Source organism: Colletotrichum costaricense (assembly GCF_030867565.1).
Source record: "Colletotrichum costaricense strain IMI 309622 chromosome Unknown Scaffold_2.1, whole genome shotgun sequence".
NCBI classification, from domain to species: Eukaryota; Fungi; Ascomycota; class Sordariomycetes; order Glomerellales; family Glomerellaceae; genus Colletotrichum; species Colletotrichum costaricense.
Genome location: NW_026848231.1, coordinates 1,755,919 through 1,773,530, shown reverse-complemented (window position 1 = coordinate 1,773,530; position 17,612 = coordinate 1,755,919). Strand labels below are relative to the sequence as shown.

Sequence of the window (17,612 nt, the reverse complement as noted above, 5' to 3'; positions counted from 1 at the left end):
GACTTGGAGGTTACGGCGGGGTCAGATTGGGCTTGGGAAGACCGTAGGGGATTTTTGGGTCTTCCAGAAGACGGACCAGAAGGGGCTGTGTAAAGACGATGTTTGCTACAGGCAGCCAATTTCAAGTTGTTTAACGCACTAGCAGCTATGCGCCATCACGACAGAATGTTCCCAACTCTGTCTTGCGGCGGAGAGGGGAGGGGAGGGGAGGAAGTCACGCCATGGCTGAGGCTGAGGAACCGCCAGCCTCCTAGTGGGATATGCCTGTCTCGTCATTGTGCTGTTACCCTGACCAGATCGGGTCGCAATTATCGAGCTTGGAGGCTCATGCGGTTCCATTGCATCATGTTTTGGTTCCCTACTTCTTGGGAACTCGATGTAGTTGACAGCGACTATTTCATCGATGCGACGTCTATGGAGTACTAGTGACGGTTGTGCAGGAATGGAAAGGAGTCTGTCGAAAAAGAGAGTATGAGAACAAAGAGGCATGGTGGACAAGCGTGTTTGGAAGCGTCAGGCTAGCGATGCGGTGTCGTGTGATGGGATTGTGACACGGGGGGGGGGGGGGGCTTATACAGCCATATGGCCCCCAAATCTGCAAGCAAGGTAAGGTAGCCTAGAGGGGCTGCAGACCATCTTGCAGCGGCAGCCTGCCTCACTATAACCCCTGGCAATGAAGAAATGGGAGGCCAACGAGAGCGGGAGGACGCCGAGCTGTGATCGATCATCTAGATTCCGTAGGGCGGATGGACAGTCGTACAGTACCGATATAAGAACACTTTGTTGGCCTGCGACTTTGCTGGAAAGGTTCCAGCGTGGGATGTGGTATTGGTTCCTCACCATTGGGCCGACACAGACAACAAAAGAGTTGCGACCTTCAACAGATCGACATACTCCAAATTCAGATCAAAGACAAATCCAGACGAACGACCAAAAGCCAAATTTCCTCGGCTTTATAGACAGCTCGGTCCGTCCCGTTACATCACGAGACCGCCGAAACCCCACTTCAGATGAGCTTCAGGTCCGTTATGGTGGAGACTGGCTCCGTTGCCGGGAGTCCGCCCGAGGGGTAAGCAAGTCCGCTCCAGGTTTTGAAGTGGGAAGCTGTGAAAGTGTACATAGAACTAATCAATGTGCGTAGGCGGACCGACCTCTCAAGCCACGACCATAGCATCGGGCGCCGTATGAACAATTACCCTGCGCTCTCTTGGTTGACCGAGGCGTTCCTGCAGACGCAAGACCGTTCCGCGAGGATCGCCGTCGGCAGCCCGCGCTCCGGAGTCGGCATCCTCGGGCTCGGGCTGTTGGAGCACCACATCAACCTGCTCCCGACTATGCGGCACGCCGACGCGGTACCAATGTTTGACCATGCGGCGGTCGGCGGCGCCAGATACCTTGGATGGCGGCAGAAGGTGGCGACGTGGCCGCTTTCCCAGCAGGAGGCGATGAATAATCGCACCTTTGCCGTTTGATTGGGGATGGGTGTGCGGATTTGGGGAGTGGATGATGGCGCGGGAGGCCGTCGCCGGATGACTCGTTCTTCAGGGATGCCTGTAGAGAAGCAGAATCGGAGAAGTGGATGATGGAGGGGGGGAAAGGTGTCTTCGTTTGTTTGCAGTGGGCTGGCATTCCAGCCAGCCGTCATTCGTTTGCCTCCGGATGCATCGAGCGCCCAGTCTTACTCTTGAGTCTTGGGTATGGGGCTGCCCGGATGGCGAATTTCGGAGGAAATGAACAAACGTTTTGGATTCACAGAAGCTCAGCTGGTGGTCCGGGTTCGCCGCTCCTTTGGACGATTTGTAGCAGAAATAACAAAGAAGTCGCTCGCTCCTTCCGTCTGTCTCTGCCCGCCACGCGAGAATTTTTGGTAAGGAAAATAAGGTAGGCACATCCTTACGTATCCTTCTGCCAGGACCGCAAAGTCCATCTCAAGCAAGTCTGAGGCGACAAGGCAGTTAATGACAAGATCCATATTATGGTGATGTGATGTGATCTCGGTGAACTCCAAGGTGTGCAATTGCCATATCGATAAAAGCTCACTAATGCAGAAAGGCGATAAGACTTAGTACGGATTTACTGGTGGATTCCAATAGCATAGTGGATTAGGTGGAGGCCGTGCGTGCGACACCGAGTCGCTGAGAGAGTGCGTGGCCCAAAGGCTGCCTGCCTACCTGTCTGGAGACCGTCGGACCCTCAAGGTCAGCAAGAGTGGAAGCTTCCAACACTTTCCACTGCCCTGACGACACCGTCACCACCTGAATCGCAGAGCTTGGGCCAGATTCGACCCCTGGAGCGGTGCCTTACTTAAGCTACCGAATGCACCGGAGTGCACTTAATCCGCCCCACTCTATGATTTCATTGGTTGTCTGGGGACCAGACCCAGGGATTGCCGCCGCCTCCCGTCACCACCTCACACCTTCCTGCTCTTGCTGGCTGGCCTTTACTACCTCCATTGCTGCACCTGCCTGTCTCCGAAACAAAGCTTCCCATCTGCAAACCTCCCACCCTATCTCCGCCCCAACCACGAATTCTCTCCTTCACACCGTAGGAAGGGATATAAATCCAACACAAATCGTCTTTCCTTTCTGCTTTCCTGCCGAAGAGGAATTTCTACCATTGACAGCTACCCCACCCAGCTGAGGATCCCGCCTTCACCTTCACACTACGACTGCATACGGATTCCCGAATCATCAGAAACAGTCGATCAAGATGGCGCCTCCGTCGGAACAGCCTGCCGAGCACAAGAAGAAGGTCAACCTTATGTGAGTAGACATCTATCGTTCCTACTCCATAATGTGGCTCGCAAAAGGAAGGAACTATGCTGACGATACCTACTACCAGGGATGCCTCGGGTGCTGAGGTCAAGGATGTTTGTTTCCCCGAGTCTCGATCGACGCAACCGGATATCGTGATAATTATTTTGATACTGACTGAGCAAACAGCAAGATGACACCGCGACCGCTATCCTCAAGAAGAAGAAGAAGCCCAACCAGCTGATGTACGTGAGCTTTGGAAAGCGTGGGGCAAGCTTCATGACGCTAACTGACGCAGGGTTACCGATGCCGTCAACGATGACAACTCCATCATTGCCCTCTCCGAGAACACCATGGAGGCTCTTCAGCTTTTCCGTGGTGACACCGTGCTCGTACGTGGCAAGAAGAGAAAGGACACCGTCCTGATCGTCCTCGCCGACGATGAGCTGGACGATGGCAGCGCTCGCATCAACAGAGTCGTTCGCCACAACCTGCGGGTGAAGCACGGTGACATGATCACCATCCACCCCTGCCCGGATATCAAATACGTATGTGCCAACAGGACACGGCTTCTCTGAGGACAAGTTACTGACCCCCATCACAGGCCAAGCGCATTGCTGTTCTTCCCATCGCCGATACCGTTGAGGGTATCACCGGCTCCCTCTTCGACGTTTTCCTCGCTCCCTACTTCCGTGAGGCCTACAGACCTGTCCGCCAGGGCGACCTCTTCATCGTGCGCGGTGGTATGAGACAAGTAGAGTTCAAGGTTGTCGAGGTCGACCCCCCCGAATACGGCATTGTCGCACAAGATACTGTCATCCACTGCGAGGGCGAGCCTATCCAGCGTGACGAAGAGGAGGGCAACCTCAACGAGGTCGGTTACGACGACATTGGTGGCTGCAGAAAGCAGATGGCCCAGATCCGCGAGATGGTCGAGCTTCCTCTCCGTCATCCTCAGCTCTTCAAGTCGATTGGTATCAAGCCTCCCCGTGGTGTTCTTCTTTACGGTCCCCCCGGTACCGGTAAGACGTTGATGGCAAGAGCTGTCGCCAACGAGACTGGTGCTTTCTTCTTCCTCATCAACGGTCCTGAGATCATGTCAAAGATGGCTGGTGAATCAGAGTCGAACCTGCGCAAGGCCTTTGAGGAGGCCGAGAAGAACTCCCCCGCCATCATCTTCATCGACGAGATCGACTCTATTGCGCCCAAGCGTGACAAGACCAACGGTGAGGTCGAGCGCCGTGTCGTCTCTCAGCTTCTCACCCTCATGGACGGCATGAAGGCTCGCTCAAACGTCGTCGTCATGGCTGCCACCAACAGACCCAACTCCATCGACCCTGCCCTTCGTCGTTTCGGTCGTTTCGACCGTGAGGTCGACATTGGTATCCCCGACCCCACCGGACGTCTCGAGGTTCTCCAGATTCACACCAAGAACATGAAGCTTGGTGATGATGTCGACCTGGAGCAGATCGCTTCTGAGACCCACGGTTACGTCGGTTCCGATATCGCTGCCCTCTGCTCCGAGGCCGCCATGCAGCAGATTCGTGAGAAGATGGACCTTATCGATCTCGACGAGGATACCATTGACGCTGAGGTCCTCGACTCCCTTGGTGTTACCATGGAGAACTTCCGCTTCGCTCTCGGTGTCTCCAACCCCTCCGCCCTTCGCGAGGTCGCCGTTGTCGAGGTGCCCAACGTTCGCTGGGAGGATATTGGTGGTCTCGAGACCGTCAAGGCCGAGCTGCAGGAGTCCGTTCAGTACCCCGTCGACCACCCCGAGAAGTTCCTCAAGTTCGGTCTTTCCCCGTCGAGAGGTGTCCTATTCTACGGACCCCCCGGTACCGGTAAGACGATGTTGGCCAAGGCCGTCGCCAACGAGTGCGCTGCCAACTTCATCTCCGTCAAGGGCCCCGAACTTCTCAGCATGTGGTTCGGTGAGTCTGAGAGCAACATCCGTGACATCTTCGACAAGGCTCGCGCCGCTGCCCCTTGTATTGTGTTCCTCGATGAGTTGGACTCCATTGCCAAGGCTCGTGGTGGATCAATGGGCGATGCTGGTGGTGCTTCTGACCGTGTTGTCAACCAGCTTCTCACTGGTAAGTTTCCCGCATTCTAGTCTTTCCCGCATTCAAGACTAGAATGAGACGAACATGAGCTAATTCCGTCGCAGAGATGGATGGTATGACCTCGAAGAAGAACGTCTTCGTCATTGGCGCGACCAACAGACCTGAGCAGCTTGACCCTGCTCTGTGCCGTCCTGGACGTCTGGACTCTCTCATCTACGTGCCTTTGCCCGACCAGCCCGCCCGTGCTGGTATTCTCAAGGCTCAGCTCCGCAAGACCCCTGTTGCTGGTGATGTCGACATCGACTTCATCGCCTCCAAGACCCACGGCTTCTCCGGTGCCGATCTTGGCTTCATCACTCAGCGTGCCGTCAAGCTTGCCATCAAGGAGGCCATCACCGCCGATATCCAGAAGACCAAGGCTCGTGAGGCCGCGGGCGAGGAGGCGATGGATGAGGATGAAGAGGACCCCGTCCCTGAGCTTACCAAGCGCCATTTCGAAGAGGCCATGCAAATGGCTCGCCGTTCCGTCAGCGACGTGGAGATTCGCCGGTACGAGGCCTTTGCCCAGCAAATGAAGAACGCTGGTCCTGGCGCGTACTTCAAGTTCCCCGAAGGCGAGGGTGCCGCAAATGAGGCTGCCAACAGCTTCGGCGACGCAGGCAACGATGATGATCTTTACGACTAAGGGATGGGTGGGTTAGAGTGCCACTTAATGCAAGCACGCCCTCGTTGTATTCTAGTTTTTCCTTGCTCTCCGATGCATCTGCGTCGTCACGCGTACAGATGATGGGCCGAGTCACAGAAATTCGAGCCTATCGACGGAAATCTGGGGGCGGACGGAGTTGGTAGACAGGTAGTTTCCATGATAAGTTGACCATATCAAGCCTAATTCCCAGATCGATGTGTGATATTGCGTGAGACCATGTCTTCACAAGACTATTTGGCTTAATTCACTTAGTCGTTGTTATTGCGAGGTGGAGCTCCAAGTCTGCAAGAATGGTAGGATGCGCACGGGGAATCACTCGTGACAGAATGGGGTTGAATGGTACAGAGATGCTGAGGATGAAGCATATTGGTCAACCTATTCATTTTTGCCCCCTTAATCATAGTCGGCTACGTAAAGAAGTTGAATCTCGTGTGCTCGTCCCTTCTGCGGAACGAACTATCCCAAGAATCTGATTTATGTGTACACACGATGCCCGTCTCGGCATCGTCTTTATCTGACATCAATAGCTTTTATCATCGACAATAGCACTTTGCTCAAACCAGCCAGCAAAGAGATGCTCCATAAGCATCTCAAAGCTGAGTGAACCATCTTGTGAACATCACAGAGGCGTCGCCTCCCAACCTCAGGCAGTGCTCATCATTGGCCACCTTTCGTGACCATCTTCTCCCAAAGGCCTGCTGCTATAGCCTTCTTCCCAATCCGTCGTCATTGCCGTGGTAACACCGTCATCTCTGCGCAGCTCCATCTCCCAAGCTCACACCTCATCTTCAGCTGGTACTGTCAATCTCGCAGACAGCCTCCAGGCTTTCTTGTGTGACTTTGATGGCCTCGTCAATAACAGCGGAAGGGATGGCCAGGTTCGGCTGGGCACTCGAGTCTGCGCCACCGGGTGCCGGCGTAGAGGAGGCGGTGCCGTTGGTCTTCTTGTCCTTGTCCTTATCCTTCTCCGATGCTGCGCCGTTTGTTTTTGCTGTTGAGGGGGATGCGTTGGAGGGGGCTGAGGGGTCGAGGGTGTCCTGGCGGACGTCGTCGAGGACGCGGCGGAGGAGGTCTGGGAAGGTTGAGACTTCGCCTGTGCGGAGGAGGTTGAGGGCGTGGTTCTGGATCAGCGTGGGCCAGTTTGCTTGGTTTGCGTGGAGGGAATGGAGGAGCTGTTCCTGGATTCTGGAAAGGAGAGGTTAGAGATGGTTAGCTTTCGCGATGTTCTCTTCCCAACCAGCGCCATGTGGGGTTCGATGGAGGATGAGGGAGGGCTTACTTTGTGACATGACCGTCCTTAAGCAGTAATGTGTTAATTTGTGATCTCAGCTCTGGGTCTAGAGTGGCTGCTGAGTGGTTTGCGGCCGAAGGTGGCACCTTCACTGGGGTTGACGGTGTCTGGCTCATCTTTGCTGATCTGCTAGGTGTATGTGTAGGGTTTCGAGGTAAAAATGCGCCTGGAGAGGCTTCGTATTGGTATCCGTAAGGGATTTGTGATATGAAGTAGTGTCGCTGGTGGTAATTCTGGCAGCGCAGGGCTGTATTGTTTACCGTGGTCGATTGATGATGGAGCTGCTACGTAAGGCAGGTGTCGCGCACGCGGTGGAGTGGGAGCCTGGAATCCGTTGTTAGCAGGTACAATATCTGCTTAGCATCCAGAGACATACTGATTAGAAGACGTGTAAGCAAATTCTTGGGTATCGATGTCAAAAAGCGCAGTGTCTGTGGTTAATTGAGCATTCGCGGTCGCAGAAAGTGGTGATCTTTGGTGGCAAGGCTGACTTTTTTTTGGAGCCGCCTCCGGGGAAGCTTCAGGTTCTCAGCAGCTGGCGGTGCTCACTGGTGCGCAAGGCTGAAATCATGCAGGGGTTTTCTGGTTTTGGCAGGCGGCGGGCACGTGGGGCCGGCCTGGATTTTGCGACGACGAGCCGCCTAAAACCTGGAGGAGACTGCCACCTGCCGCTGGAGGGCCACTCCACCTCAGTTTCCCATGGAGCAGGAGCGCCCCTCCACACCAAAAGCTGCCGACCCCACTTTCCTTCTGTCAGAAAATGAGGGACCCGTCTTCCCCAAGCTTCCATTTTATCCGCCAGACTATCTGTACTTTACTTTCATAGTCATGATTGAACGACCATCAAACTTCAACTCGCATTTATCCGAACCATCGAGATCCACTCCTCTTCCGGTAGTCTCGTGTGAGATGGATGATACGCCAGACGACTTATAAGGCAACACAGCAACGTGGAATGGGGATAACCAATGTCGTAAACGGAGCACCATAAAGAATTTCAACTCTCATCAAACTCACACTTCGTCTCAAACTGTCAAGCCAATTTGCCTGACAACTACAGTCTTTTTCCGCGCATTTTCACTCATTTCACACTCCCTTTTAACAGCTTTTTCCGAACACCGAGCCATGGTACCGCCATCGAAGTTGGTGGCCAAGAGCCCGATGACAGCTCATATCTCGACCGCTTGTCGGTGAAGGTCCTTGCTTGATCTTCCAACAAGTCACATAGACTTTGTCTTTCCGCGCACTGCATACACTTTCGAGAGGATCTAACCCCCAGTAATACCAATGGCAGGCGCACGGGAAGTATCTCGCTTGTACACCGTCTCCAACATGCGTCCAGAAAGTCTGGTAGCTGCTAGGAAGTTCAAAGGCGAGCTCGCCCCGCCCTCGCCGCGGCGGGGCGGGCGGGCGGCGATGTCACAGTCTCCCCATGAGGACCACACTGACGGCCGACTTCCTCCGGCCCGTCCCCGAAAAGTATGACCGCACCGCGCATGGAACTAGGTCCAAACCTACGGCCTGGCATCCACTACATACGCATCGACATACTACTCTCACGAACCGGGCCTTCCCGCAGCGATAATCGCTTCCCGAGAAAGTGTGGCAGGGCCCCCGTCTCTTCCGCCCCCCTTAATCTAGGCCTTGGCCCGCAGAGAAGACGAGAAGACGTTCTTTGCGTATTGGACGATGAGAAGATGCTCCTTTCACGACTGCTTAGTGTGCGTAGCCGAGCCAGGCGCTGTATCACCGAGCCATGCGAGGCGAGCAGATCACCAACGGTCACGTTGGACCGCCTACGCGAACCAAAACGCTTGCCGGGGACCGGGGGTCTGGGACTTGCATCTCTGCGGGACGTCGTTTTTCTTTCTTCTTGTCTCCCGGGTATGGTTTCCGGAGGCTGGACGACGTTACTGCAAGGCGAGTCGTAAAGTTGCGTCCGCTCGCTGCGTCGGAGACTCCCCATGTGGAAGTCCACACTGTCGGTCAAGACTTCGACCCGGCTCACCGATTCGAGAAGCAAGGGGATTCCCGAACCTGCTTCCGGTTGCACTGCGATTTCTCGGGTTCGCTGGCCCGCTGTCGTTGGCGCTGGCGCCTGCGCAAAGAAGCAAAGCCCTATCTAGAACCTATACCATCCCGACCTTGCATGACAACCTCTACACCGAGGGCGTGATGGAAGTGGGCGAGTATCTCAAGCGGCATCCATGTGGTGTATTCCCATTCGGCCGGATCGCGGGAGTACAGCCTTCGAGACATGCCTGGATATAAGTCACAGGACTCTCAGCCAATACTTCTCCGGATGGCGTTCTCGCTGTCGCGTCCCATCTATATTGTATTTTGGTCGCATCATAGATGCGCGCAGCGATTCATTGCCATGCTTCCATTTGTAGAGAAGGTTTCCCGGGGCAAGATATCTCACCTCCCGGCCGGGGGTTGGATTGCTTTCTCTCTTCCTTCTAATGCCCTCATTCTTTTTTTTTTTCCTTCTCGCAACTTGGAGGGCCATTTAACGATAAGAGAAGCAAGTTGGGACCCGTTTTCTTGAACCACCCCAGACAGGCATGTAGTACACCGACCCCCTTCACCGCTACTATCCCGCTATGCAGGTTGATAAAACCCCCCCAGCCCCAAGAGCCGAGCCCACGAACGACAACCCCGGCACGGTACTAGGTTACCGTGCCGCGAGAGTCCACTTTGAAAGTCTACTTTCCCCCATCTCGGCGCAGCTAGCCGAATGCAGGCGGGATTCTTGGGAAGGGAGGAGGGTAACAACGAAATGTGAGGGCTGCCGCGGAGCCAACTTCCCAGTGGGCCTCCCGTATGTATGTACAAGCTACCAAGGACTGCAGTCTGCAACCCATTTCCACGGGATGCCGTTTCTGGTTTTCGTCGTATCACACGTATCTCCTTCTTTTAGTTCTTACAACCTTTCTTTCCTTACCTCCATTTCTTGTCCAATGCTTTGCTTCTTAGGCACGATAGGTATCCCAATCAGCCGTTCTTCCACCTTGAGGAAGAAAAAAAAAGCTGGCAGAGCCTATAAGCACCGCACGCTGCAGGGTCTCTTGTGTTTCGGCGACGCGACTGGATGCTGTTCGTGTTGCTAGCCAAAGATCCAATCGCGACCCCTGACTTGTCCAACGTCTTGCTTGGCCGCACCTTTATTGCCGTCTTACAAGTGAACTTTTTGGAAGCAGGCTGTGGGCCCGTGAGATGTTGGACAGAGCAGCGAGAGAAATCCCGTCTACCAGTCTAGCGGGAGTGTGAGAGTGAGATACGACCGAGGTCCCGGAACCGTGAATGTGGGTTTTTGGGTCCTCGTCTATGACGGCTCGTTTCGGCAGGCAAGTTCTCGTTCGACGTGAAAGATGTAGGTCTGACCTTCTCGTCTGTATGCGTGTAAGCCTTTGATGTTTTACGTTGTGTTTTTGGAACTCTTGGCTCTGCTGTGTGACGGCGGGCTTCCCTCCATCGAACGTGTTCCCGTGTGAACGTGACCAGGGAGCCTCGCGTCTACGTTGTTTACCTCGTGATATCGTGCGTCGGGAGGGGGACCTGGGATGTTATCAAGCATCTCGATTTGATGGTTTTGTGATGGAGTTTATATGTATCTAGGTATGCATCCTCCGGGGGGCTGCAAGCTTTGACTTGGCGCAGATTCGAAGAAGCCATGAACGGTTTGTCTTGAATCGTCACTCATCTCAGGTCGGCCGTTCGAGGTCATTGCTCGCGTGCCCCCCCTCACCCCCTCTAGAAGTTCCGGAAGAACCTATTGGTCCGCGGAAAAGAGCGTTTTCAAAATCTCACCTTACTGCGAAGACCTGACTTGTTGGGTTTTTTCAAGCTAATGGATGGCGGTCTGCTACATTGCCCATCCGGTTCAGCTCGGCCGGGGGGCGTGTCTTCGAACCTTCATCGTTACAGCCGCGGTTCTTCTAGACATTTCTCAGTCTCTAAGTATCTCTCTCTCTCGCTCGCTCTCCAACGGCAGGCAGCTGCTCCTCGGCGTCCATTGGCGCATTATATATGCTGACAAGCCACCGTTGGAGAACGATCTCCACGATCTATCAATAGTCAGTCAACAGAAGACTCGTAACCGGGGCTGTATACTCCATACTGCCATTGGCAATACACGGGAGTCGGGAGGTACTTGGAAGAGGGCCTCGGGCTAGATGGCAAGTCAGTCCAATCTGATGACAAGTCGTTGCGATATGCTCTTTCTCGCACCCTCCCCTCCGCCGCTGCCACCCCCCTAGGTCTACGGAGTACGGTACTTTGAGACCCTTGCTCCTTCGGCTTACATCCCCCAAAAAGATCTGCGTAATGGAAGTTGGAACAAGCGGAGAAGCTCCGACTCTGAACGACCAACCAACCCCCCTGGGCATTGTAGTGTAAGTAGCTACGGAGTACAGTAACTTTGTAACTTGCTGAATCAGATCGAAACTCAGGAGAATTGATATGAACCTAGGCCTGATGTGTCGTGCAAGGCCCCTTACCGCCGGTACTGTACCCTGCTCTTCATAAGTTTTCTCAGATTCTTACCTGTTTCTACCAGTATCTTGGCTCCAGAAAAGAGAAGAAAAATAAAATAAAACATGTGACGAGAAGGTGACATCGAAGCTATCCGTTCCCGCTCTCCTACCTTGGCGGAAAGGGGTGGCTGGCTGTCAAGATCGCTTCCTCGGTCCGGCGCTCTACCGCCTTCTCTCTCGATGCAGGACATCTCACATATGGACTGGGGCCATTAGAGTAAGGAAAGATAAAGTACGGTGCAAGCAAAAAAAAAAAAGAAAGAAAGAAAGAAAAGAAATCCATGAACATTGTCTCAGATTGTGCCGCCGGCTGGGCATCACCGCCCTTTGTCTCCCTACCAAGAGCTTTCTTCTTCCTGACAAAAAGCTGGTGCTTGGTAACTCGTACAACGTGGTACGCGGGCACCGTCTGCACGTATCTACCTAGTAACCTAGGTGCCTGGGTATTATCCGAGGAAATCACTTTGCGACCGATTCGTGTCACCTCAAATGCTGTGACATCTTTCCCAACACCCCAATCCGCCCGCCCGCCTTGGCTATTGACGCACAGCAGCGGCAGCCACCAACGGCGGTGGAAGGCGAGTTTAGTTGCAGAAAAGCAAAAGGGGAAAAAAAAATTCAAGACGGTCTCGCAGCTTTTCTCTGAGTCAGAGCGTCATCAGACTCAACTCGTGCTTTTCATGCCTCAAAGTAAAGCCACTGGTGGTCTTTGGTATTCAACACCCCATTCAAGTTCATCCCATGCTCGCGCATCCATCTCGAAACGGGTACCCATAATCGAGGTTGGAACATTGGACCCTGAAGCCGACCTTCCCGGAGGTGAAACTGCCATCTCGTCGTCGGTTGTGGTCGGAAGGGCAGCCGGTAGGAGAACAGGGGGGCAGGCTCGCTAGAAACTTGAGTTTATCACTCCCCCGATTATCGGTACGACCCTACTTAGTCAGTGACGACAACAAAACACAAATACTGAAGGGATGTTTCGATACGAAAAGTGTAAATCAGCACACGGAAACTCCAAGCCGCTGAAACAGACGAAACTGGTACTCTGAACCTTTGCGGGCCAGCTTAGCGGGGGAAAAAAATATCGTGGTCAATCCTTGCCCTCCCAGAAGCCCGACATCAATATATCGAAACTCAGCCTTTGATAGCAGCAGCAAGTGATAGCCAAGAGGGTCGCCCCGTGCCACTGGGTGTCACGGTGTGTGGCTGACTAGCACGTAGGACGGACGGCCTGCTGACGATCGCAAAGGTCTAGACCGCAAGATTGTCCGATCTGCGACGATCTCACCAATGTTGTTCGGTTACTGCATCAAACCCAGCATGTTGTAACAAAGGCAGCCCGTACCATGTAGTATGATGTCTGGCAGTGTGACCGACGCAGCTGGAAGTAACGGAGACATATGTCAACTTGACCAGAGTCACCGACGCTCTCAGTCTTTGTAAATACTGTGGCTGCGTGTTCTTGGTCGGCCCCGGGTTGGGCAAGGACCTCATCGCTGCAAATCGTTGATGGCCAACGACGTCCAGTGAGGCTCAAGAAGTCAATGTCACGATGTGGGGGACCAACGGGCACTGTTGGCGTGCTGTGCAGTCCCACTTCTGAGAATTCCCCTTCCATCCCCCACGAGCCATGTTCCCCCAAACCCCAATCAAGGTAAGTTTGCATACGGGGTGCATATGTTGTGTCGAATGAATGACGTCTCAGCCTTGTGACACCAGATCATTACTTGCTCCATTTCAACGTCATGAGCCTGCAGCGCGGCACATCTGTCCTCGATATGCAATGTAGAAGGAAATCCAGGCCTTGTCGGCGACGGGAACTTCGACCACGTGGAGGAGCCCTGTGGGACGGACAAACACACATTGAAAGCTGGAAGCTGAGAATGTGTCGGTGGCCGTCATCACTCTCGGGGATCTACCGTAGACACCCTTGTCGGAGGTGTCAAAGTGTGGTCTAGACACCTGCAGAAGATGCCGGCGGTGATTCGGACGGCCTTCCCGTTTCGCGGTTGAGCATGGTCATAGCAACCCGGTGAGAGGACCAGCTGCATCCGTACCCAAATCGGCCCTCCAACGTTGACGGACAACGGCGGGCTGATCTCCGCATGTTTGATGGCAACGCCCGCCGGAGATGGCTTCGTCTTTATGGTAGGGGCAAATGCATCGGCCTGCAGTGCGGCTAACAGCTCACTGCCCAGCTGAGACACGTAAATCGAACGGGGAATTTCGATGCAGGCGATACGTTTACTGTCCAGTATTGAACCACGATGGCTGCGCAGGTGAATTATACCTCGAAACCGAGAAGCTTTGTTTAGCCTAAGCAAAGGCCAACGCTCGATCATTTTGTATCGCGTGAGAAGCATTTGCGTGAGACGGAGATCGTGAGAGGAAACCGCAAGCGAAAGGAAGGCCAAATCTTCACAGGCCGCCAGCGACCTTCAGCTGTTGACGGGACTACACCGGGCCGTAGGCCGCTCGGGAGGCACACACACACACACACACACACACACACACACACGCTCACCGACCATCTGCATGAGGTAGCTGATAATGCTCCATCGGTTCCCAATCGAGGGCTTTCTTGTAATTGCAAGCGATGTGTGAGACGCGCCAGGTCAACGTGAATAGTTGGAAGGTTGTTGGAGCAATGGCGCAGCTTGTCTCATCCGACATTTCATTGCGCGTCCTACACACATCGGACTGTTATAAGTGTCGGACGGTCTAGGTGAAACAGCTATTAAAAGCCTCGGCGACTTCCCTCCCGAACGGTCTGCAACAGCCGCAACTTACAGCGGCGACGTGACTCGAGGCTGGCGTTGCAGATCCGTCACTGACCTCTTCCTTGCAGTGGTTAAGTCTACACTCGTGTAAACAGGACGAGCTGAGAAGCTTACTTGGGTTCGGAAACACAACTCATGCTCCTCTAGTGTACAACCCTAGGCTTTAGTTTTCGCATCTCTTGCAAAAGGCTGACCGTGTGTGATCGCTCAGATCTGGCTCTAGCGACCGGACAAAACGCAACAGCGTAGATCACTCACTCTTAGCAGCCATGGAATCGGAAGCCTTCAGCGCAACTGAACAGGCGGCTAAGCACGAAAACTTACCGTATGTGACACGAGAATCGAGCCATCGGTTGACCGACGGATTTATCGACCGCGTCCAGGTCGTGTAAAGCAACGGGAGGAACAAAAAGTGACGAAAAGGGATCCTGTGTCTTGGAATCCTTGACATTTCTCCGCAGCTTCTGGGCCATCCTATGGCGATTACGACTAATAGGAGGGTTCGAATTGGTTCTCGTTGGGGGCGAGATGTGCTCGCGAAATCCGCCTATCCACGGGCGGATACTTTTGGTAGGTAGGTTCCAGAGGCTGTTGGGCGCCCGACCAATCCCAGAGACCATCTAGTGCCGCAAAGCGTCGGACGGTTCAGCCAAAGAGCAACAGCAACTCACCACCCCGAGAACGATCCAAGCCGCCGAGTTGCAGGGGTAGTCCGGCCTGTCTTTGAGATGGTGGGTGCCGGACCTGGACCTGCTTGTGCTCCTGAATGTGTCTAGGTCACAGGTGGGTAGGCACATAGGCTCACTCGCTGGTCCGGTCTATGCATGCGTAAATGCACGCTGCGGCTGCCGTCACTGTGCCCTCGTCTGCTAACGCAGCTGATGGTGGAGTTCAAGCGGTGAGAAGGGCCTGGATGCAAGCCGTTTGGTTGGGATTCTGACCACCCAAAAGCGCGGGCTGATATCAAACCGCGACAGCATCGCAAGCAGTGACGGCAGCGGTGCAGGCGGTTCCAGGGGTTCTGGAAGCCGTGAGTGACAAGGTTGATGATTGCTCGATGGTCTTTCATTTTTGCAACATCCTTGACGGATGCTGACACCGGATACGGGCTGGGAAACCGAGGCCGGGGCAGAAAGAAAGAGAACCCGACGAAGGAGGTTGTACCCAGTCATAGAGCGGCGGCGGCGGCGGATCGGAAAGGCTGCGTCGGCTAGGCGAAAGCTGATATTGTAGGTTGTCGTGGCTGACAAGCGGTTGTTTTTGCGTCTAGGTGTCGGTGCGCATCTCGGCCGAGGACTACTCCTGTACCATACATGCCCGTTGCCCGTTGTCGTGGCAGTACAACGTCTAGAATCTAGAGAAATAGGTTCTTGCTTGGCGTTTTGGGTGCGCAAGCCCGAAAACCTTGTTTGGTTTTCCTTCGTATTCACAGTGAGTGATTCGGCATCTCGAACGGAGGCATCGGGCAATTCGAGCATAGTGGGGTCGAGGAAGCAAGAAACATTCCACGCGTGTTGCGTATAGATACAAAGAAGGGAGGATGTTGACATGGCAGTCAGAGGACTCATAGAATCGAGAGATAGGTAGACCTGGCGTCGAGAAAGTGTGCTAGCCTGCGAGTTAGTTGAGGCGAAGTGACAGTCCGTCAGTTGGTTAGCCAGAGGCGTAAGCCAGCCTTTGACCCAGCCATGCCATACCACACTGGTGACTGGACGGGTCAAAGTGGCCCGGCTAAATTGTTTTCAAGGATGATCATCGTAAGGTAGGAATCGGTTGTGAATGAAACCAGAGAATAAATGCTGAACTGGCGATGGACTGAATAGGTAGGTACTCCAGCTCGATCCGAGTTCTCGATCCGAGAACGGTCAGCAAAAGAGAGGGATTCGAGGCATACGGATACTGCGTAAGTCAATAGAAGGAGACGGCGAGGAGGCGTGAAGGAGGGGAGGTCCAAGGCAGGCAAGGATCGGTCAAGGGTTTGGTGTTTCCCCTTCCCGTTTATCCTTCCATTCCGCAGCTGAGGCCCTTTCCAAATGGAACCAGCGATGGGTCTGGAAGGGAAAGGGCTTGCAACTTGGAAGCTGGCAATGCAAGTAAGGAAGGTAAGGTAAGCTATTACTCCGTCAGCAGTGGTAAGTATTCGTACCTCACTCAGTACTGAGTACCTCCCTACCTTCTTACCTCGGACGGCGACAACCGCACCTCACCTCACCTCACTCACAGTCTTACACCAAACGACCAAACGCCCAATCAGCACCACCACGGCAGGCATGGCAGGAACGCATCGGAAGCTCTCCGGAAACAACACGACGAGGCCCGAGGCCGGGACTGGGCAGGAATTCCAGCAGCAGCAGCAAGCGCGTGCAGTCGAATGCAGATGCAGCAAGTCCCATGCAATGACGGCCAGTTTATTACTTAGCTCGTTCCGTTGGTGCCATGAACGGAACTCTGGATCAATTCCCATTCGAAGCAGGATCTTCAAGATGGAGGGGGCCAAGAGTATTTTGTCGGTAAGACGAAGGAAGGACAACACGAGTGAGAAGGAGGTAAAAAGAAAAAGAAAAAAAACCTACGACATGGAAGCAATGACTGAGTGAATAAAAACATAGAGAGAGAGAAAAAAGAACTTTATTGATAACCCATTGGTAAGATGCTTCATAGACTGCAGGACCCCTCACTAGCTGACTGGCAGGACCTAACCTTTGGGTACATTCGCACTTGCCTCTATTCAGAACTTGCAAGCAACAAGGGTCGATGAGGGACATTGGATGCTACAATCTTTGATTCGATTCTCCCCCTTCCTCTCTCGTAGTCTCCTCCTCCCGGGTCTTCTCAGCTCAGGTGGGGGGGGGGGGGGCATCCGTCAAGATGACTTTGTAACTTTGTGTTTCTCAACATCCCTCACCATCGTTACGTATTTCTTCGTCTTACTTTTTTTTTCTTTCTTACTACCGTGCGGCGTGCCGTCATTCTTCTGGACGTTCCCGTTCCCGTGTTTCCGTTTTTTCCCTTCCAAGCTTCCCGTCCCCTCGTGTCTTATTACCGATATCTCTCATAAACTTTTGTTACTTTTGTATGTACCGCCAGCCTAGGGAAGAGCGGTACTAAGCAATGCCGGGTAGCTACCTTGGATCAAGGATGAACTACCCATACAAAACAGATGACTGGATGACCTCGGTCGTTCCAACTAGCTCCCCCTCGTCCCCCCGTCAGCTGCAACATTGTCTCGCACCGTCTTAAACCCGTCCTGTGTACACCGTAGAACATTCCGCTTCGAGGCGTCCCGGGAACACCTCCTTGATGATCGCAGTGGTGGTCGGGTGTTCGCTCCGTGCTCTCGAACTGCTCTATCTACTTGTCGAGTTGTCTGCAAAGAAAGGCTCTAGCGCCCTTGATCGCAAGAGCTAAGCCAAGGTGTGTGTGGTCTCGGGACTCAGATCCCTCATCCCAACCTGTTCTCCCGCCCCGCTCCGCTTTGCCT

General features: G+C 53.9%; 6 protein-coding genes across 6 annotated transcripts; 3 read left to right on the top strand and 3 right to left on the bottom strand.

Annotated features, from left to right (window-relative positions):
- Nucleotides 1–1,010: 1,010 nt before the first annotated feature.
- On the top strand, nucleotides 1,011–1,472 carry CCOS01_02220 (uncharacterized protein; the record flags this gene model as incomplete). The annotated part of the gene is made up of 2 exons (XM_060450412.1): nucleotides 1,011–1,069; nucleotides 1,142–1,472. The coding sequence occupies 2 exons, from the start codon at nucleotides 1,011–1,013 to the stop codon at nucleotides 1,470–1,472; spliced, it is 390 nt and encodes a 129-aa protein (XP_060319062.1).
- Nucleotides 1,473–2,316: 844 nt separating this feature from the next.
- CCOS01_02219 (uncharacterized protein) lies at nucleotides 2,317–2,640 on the top strand (the record flags this gene model as incomplete). Its single annotated transcript, XM_060450411.1, has 1 exon — nucleotides 2,317–2,640. One exon carries the CDS (start codon nucleotides 2,317–2,319, stop codon nucleotides 2,638–2,640), a length of 324 nt encoding a protein of 107 aa, XP_060319061.1.
- Nucleotides 2,641–2,709: 69 nt separating this feature from the next.
- Nucleotides 2,710–5,504, top strand: CCOS01_02218 (AAA family ATPase; the record flags this gene model as incomplete). The annotated part of the gene is made up of 6 exons (XM_060450410.1): nucleotides 2,710–2,762; nucleotides 2,842–2,869; nucleotides 2,943–2,998; nucleotides 3,052–3,301; nucleotides 3,358–4,849; nucleotides 4,924–5,504. The coding sequence occupies 6 exons, from the start codon at nucleotides 2,710–2,712 to the stop codon at nucleotides 5,502–5,504; spliced, it is 2,460 nt and encodes an 819-aa protein (XP_060319060.1).
- An 809-nt stretch (nucleotides 5,505–6,313) lies between these two features.
- Nucleotides 6,314–6,932, bottom strand: CCOS01_02217 (uncharacterized protein; the record flags this gene model as incomplete). Its single annotated transcript, XM_060450409.1, has 2 exons — nucleotides 6,314–6,710; nucleotides 6,805–6,932. 2 exons carry the CDS (start codon nucleotides 6,930–6,932, stop codon nucleotides 6,314–6,316), a joined length of 525 nt encoding a protein of 174 aa, XP_060319059.1.
- Nucleotides 6,933–15,000: 8,068 nt separating this feature from the next.
- CCOS01_02216 (uncharacterized protein) lies at nucleotides 15,001–15,699 on the bottom strand (the record flags this gene model as incomplete). The annotated part of the gene is made up of 1 exon (XM_060450408.1): nucleotides 15,001–15,699. One exon carries the CDS (start codon nucleotides 15,697–15,699, stop codon nucleotides 15,001–15,003), a length of 699 nt encoding a protein of 232 aa, XP_060319058.1.
- A 635-nt stretch (nucleotides 15,700–16,334) lies between these two features.
- Nucleotides 16,335–16,595, bottom strand: CCOS01_02215 (uncharacterized protein; the record flags this gene model as incomplete). The annotated part of the gene is made up of 1 exon (XM_060450407.1): nucleotides 16,335–16,595. The coding sequence occupies one exon, from the start codon at nucleotides 16,593–16,595 to the stop codon at nucleotides 16,335–16,337; it is 261 nt and encodes an 86-aa protein (XP_060319057.1).
- Between the last annotated feature and the right edge of the window lie 1,017 nt (nucleotides 16,596–17,612).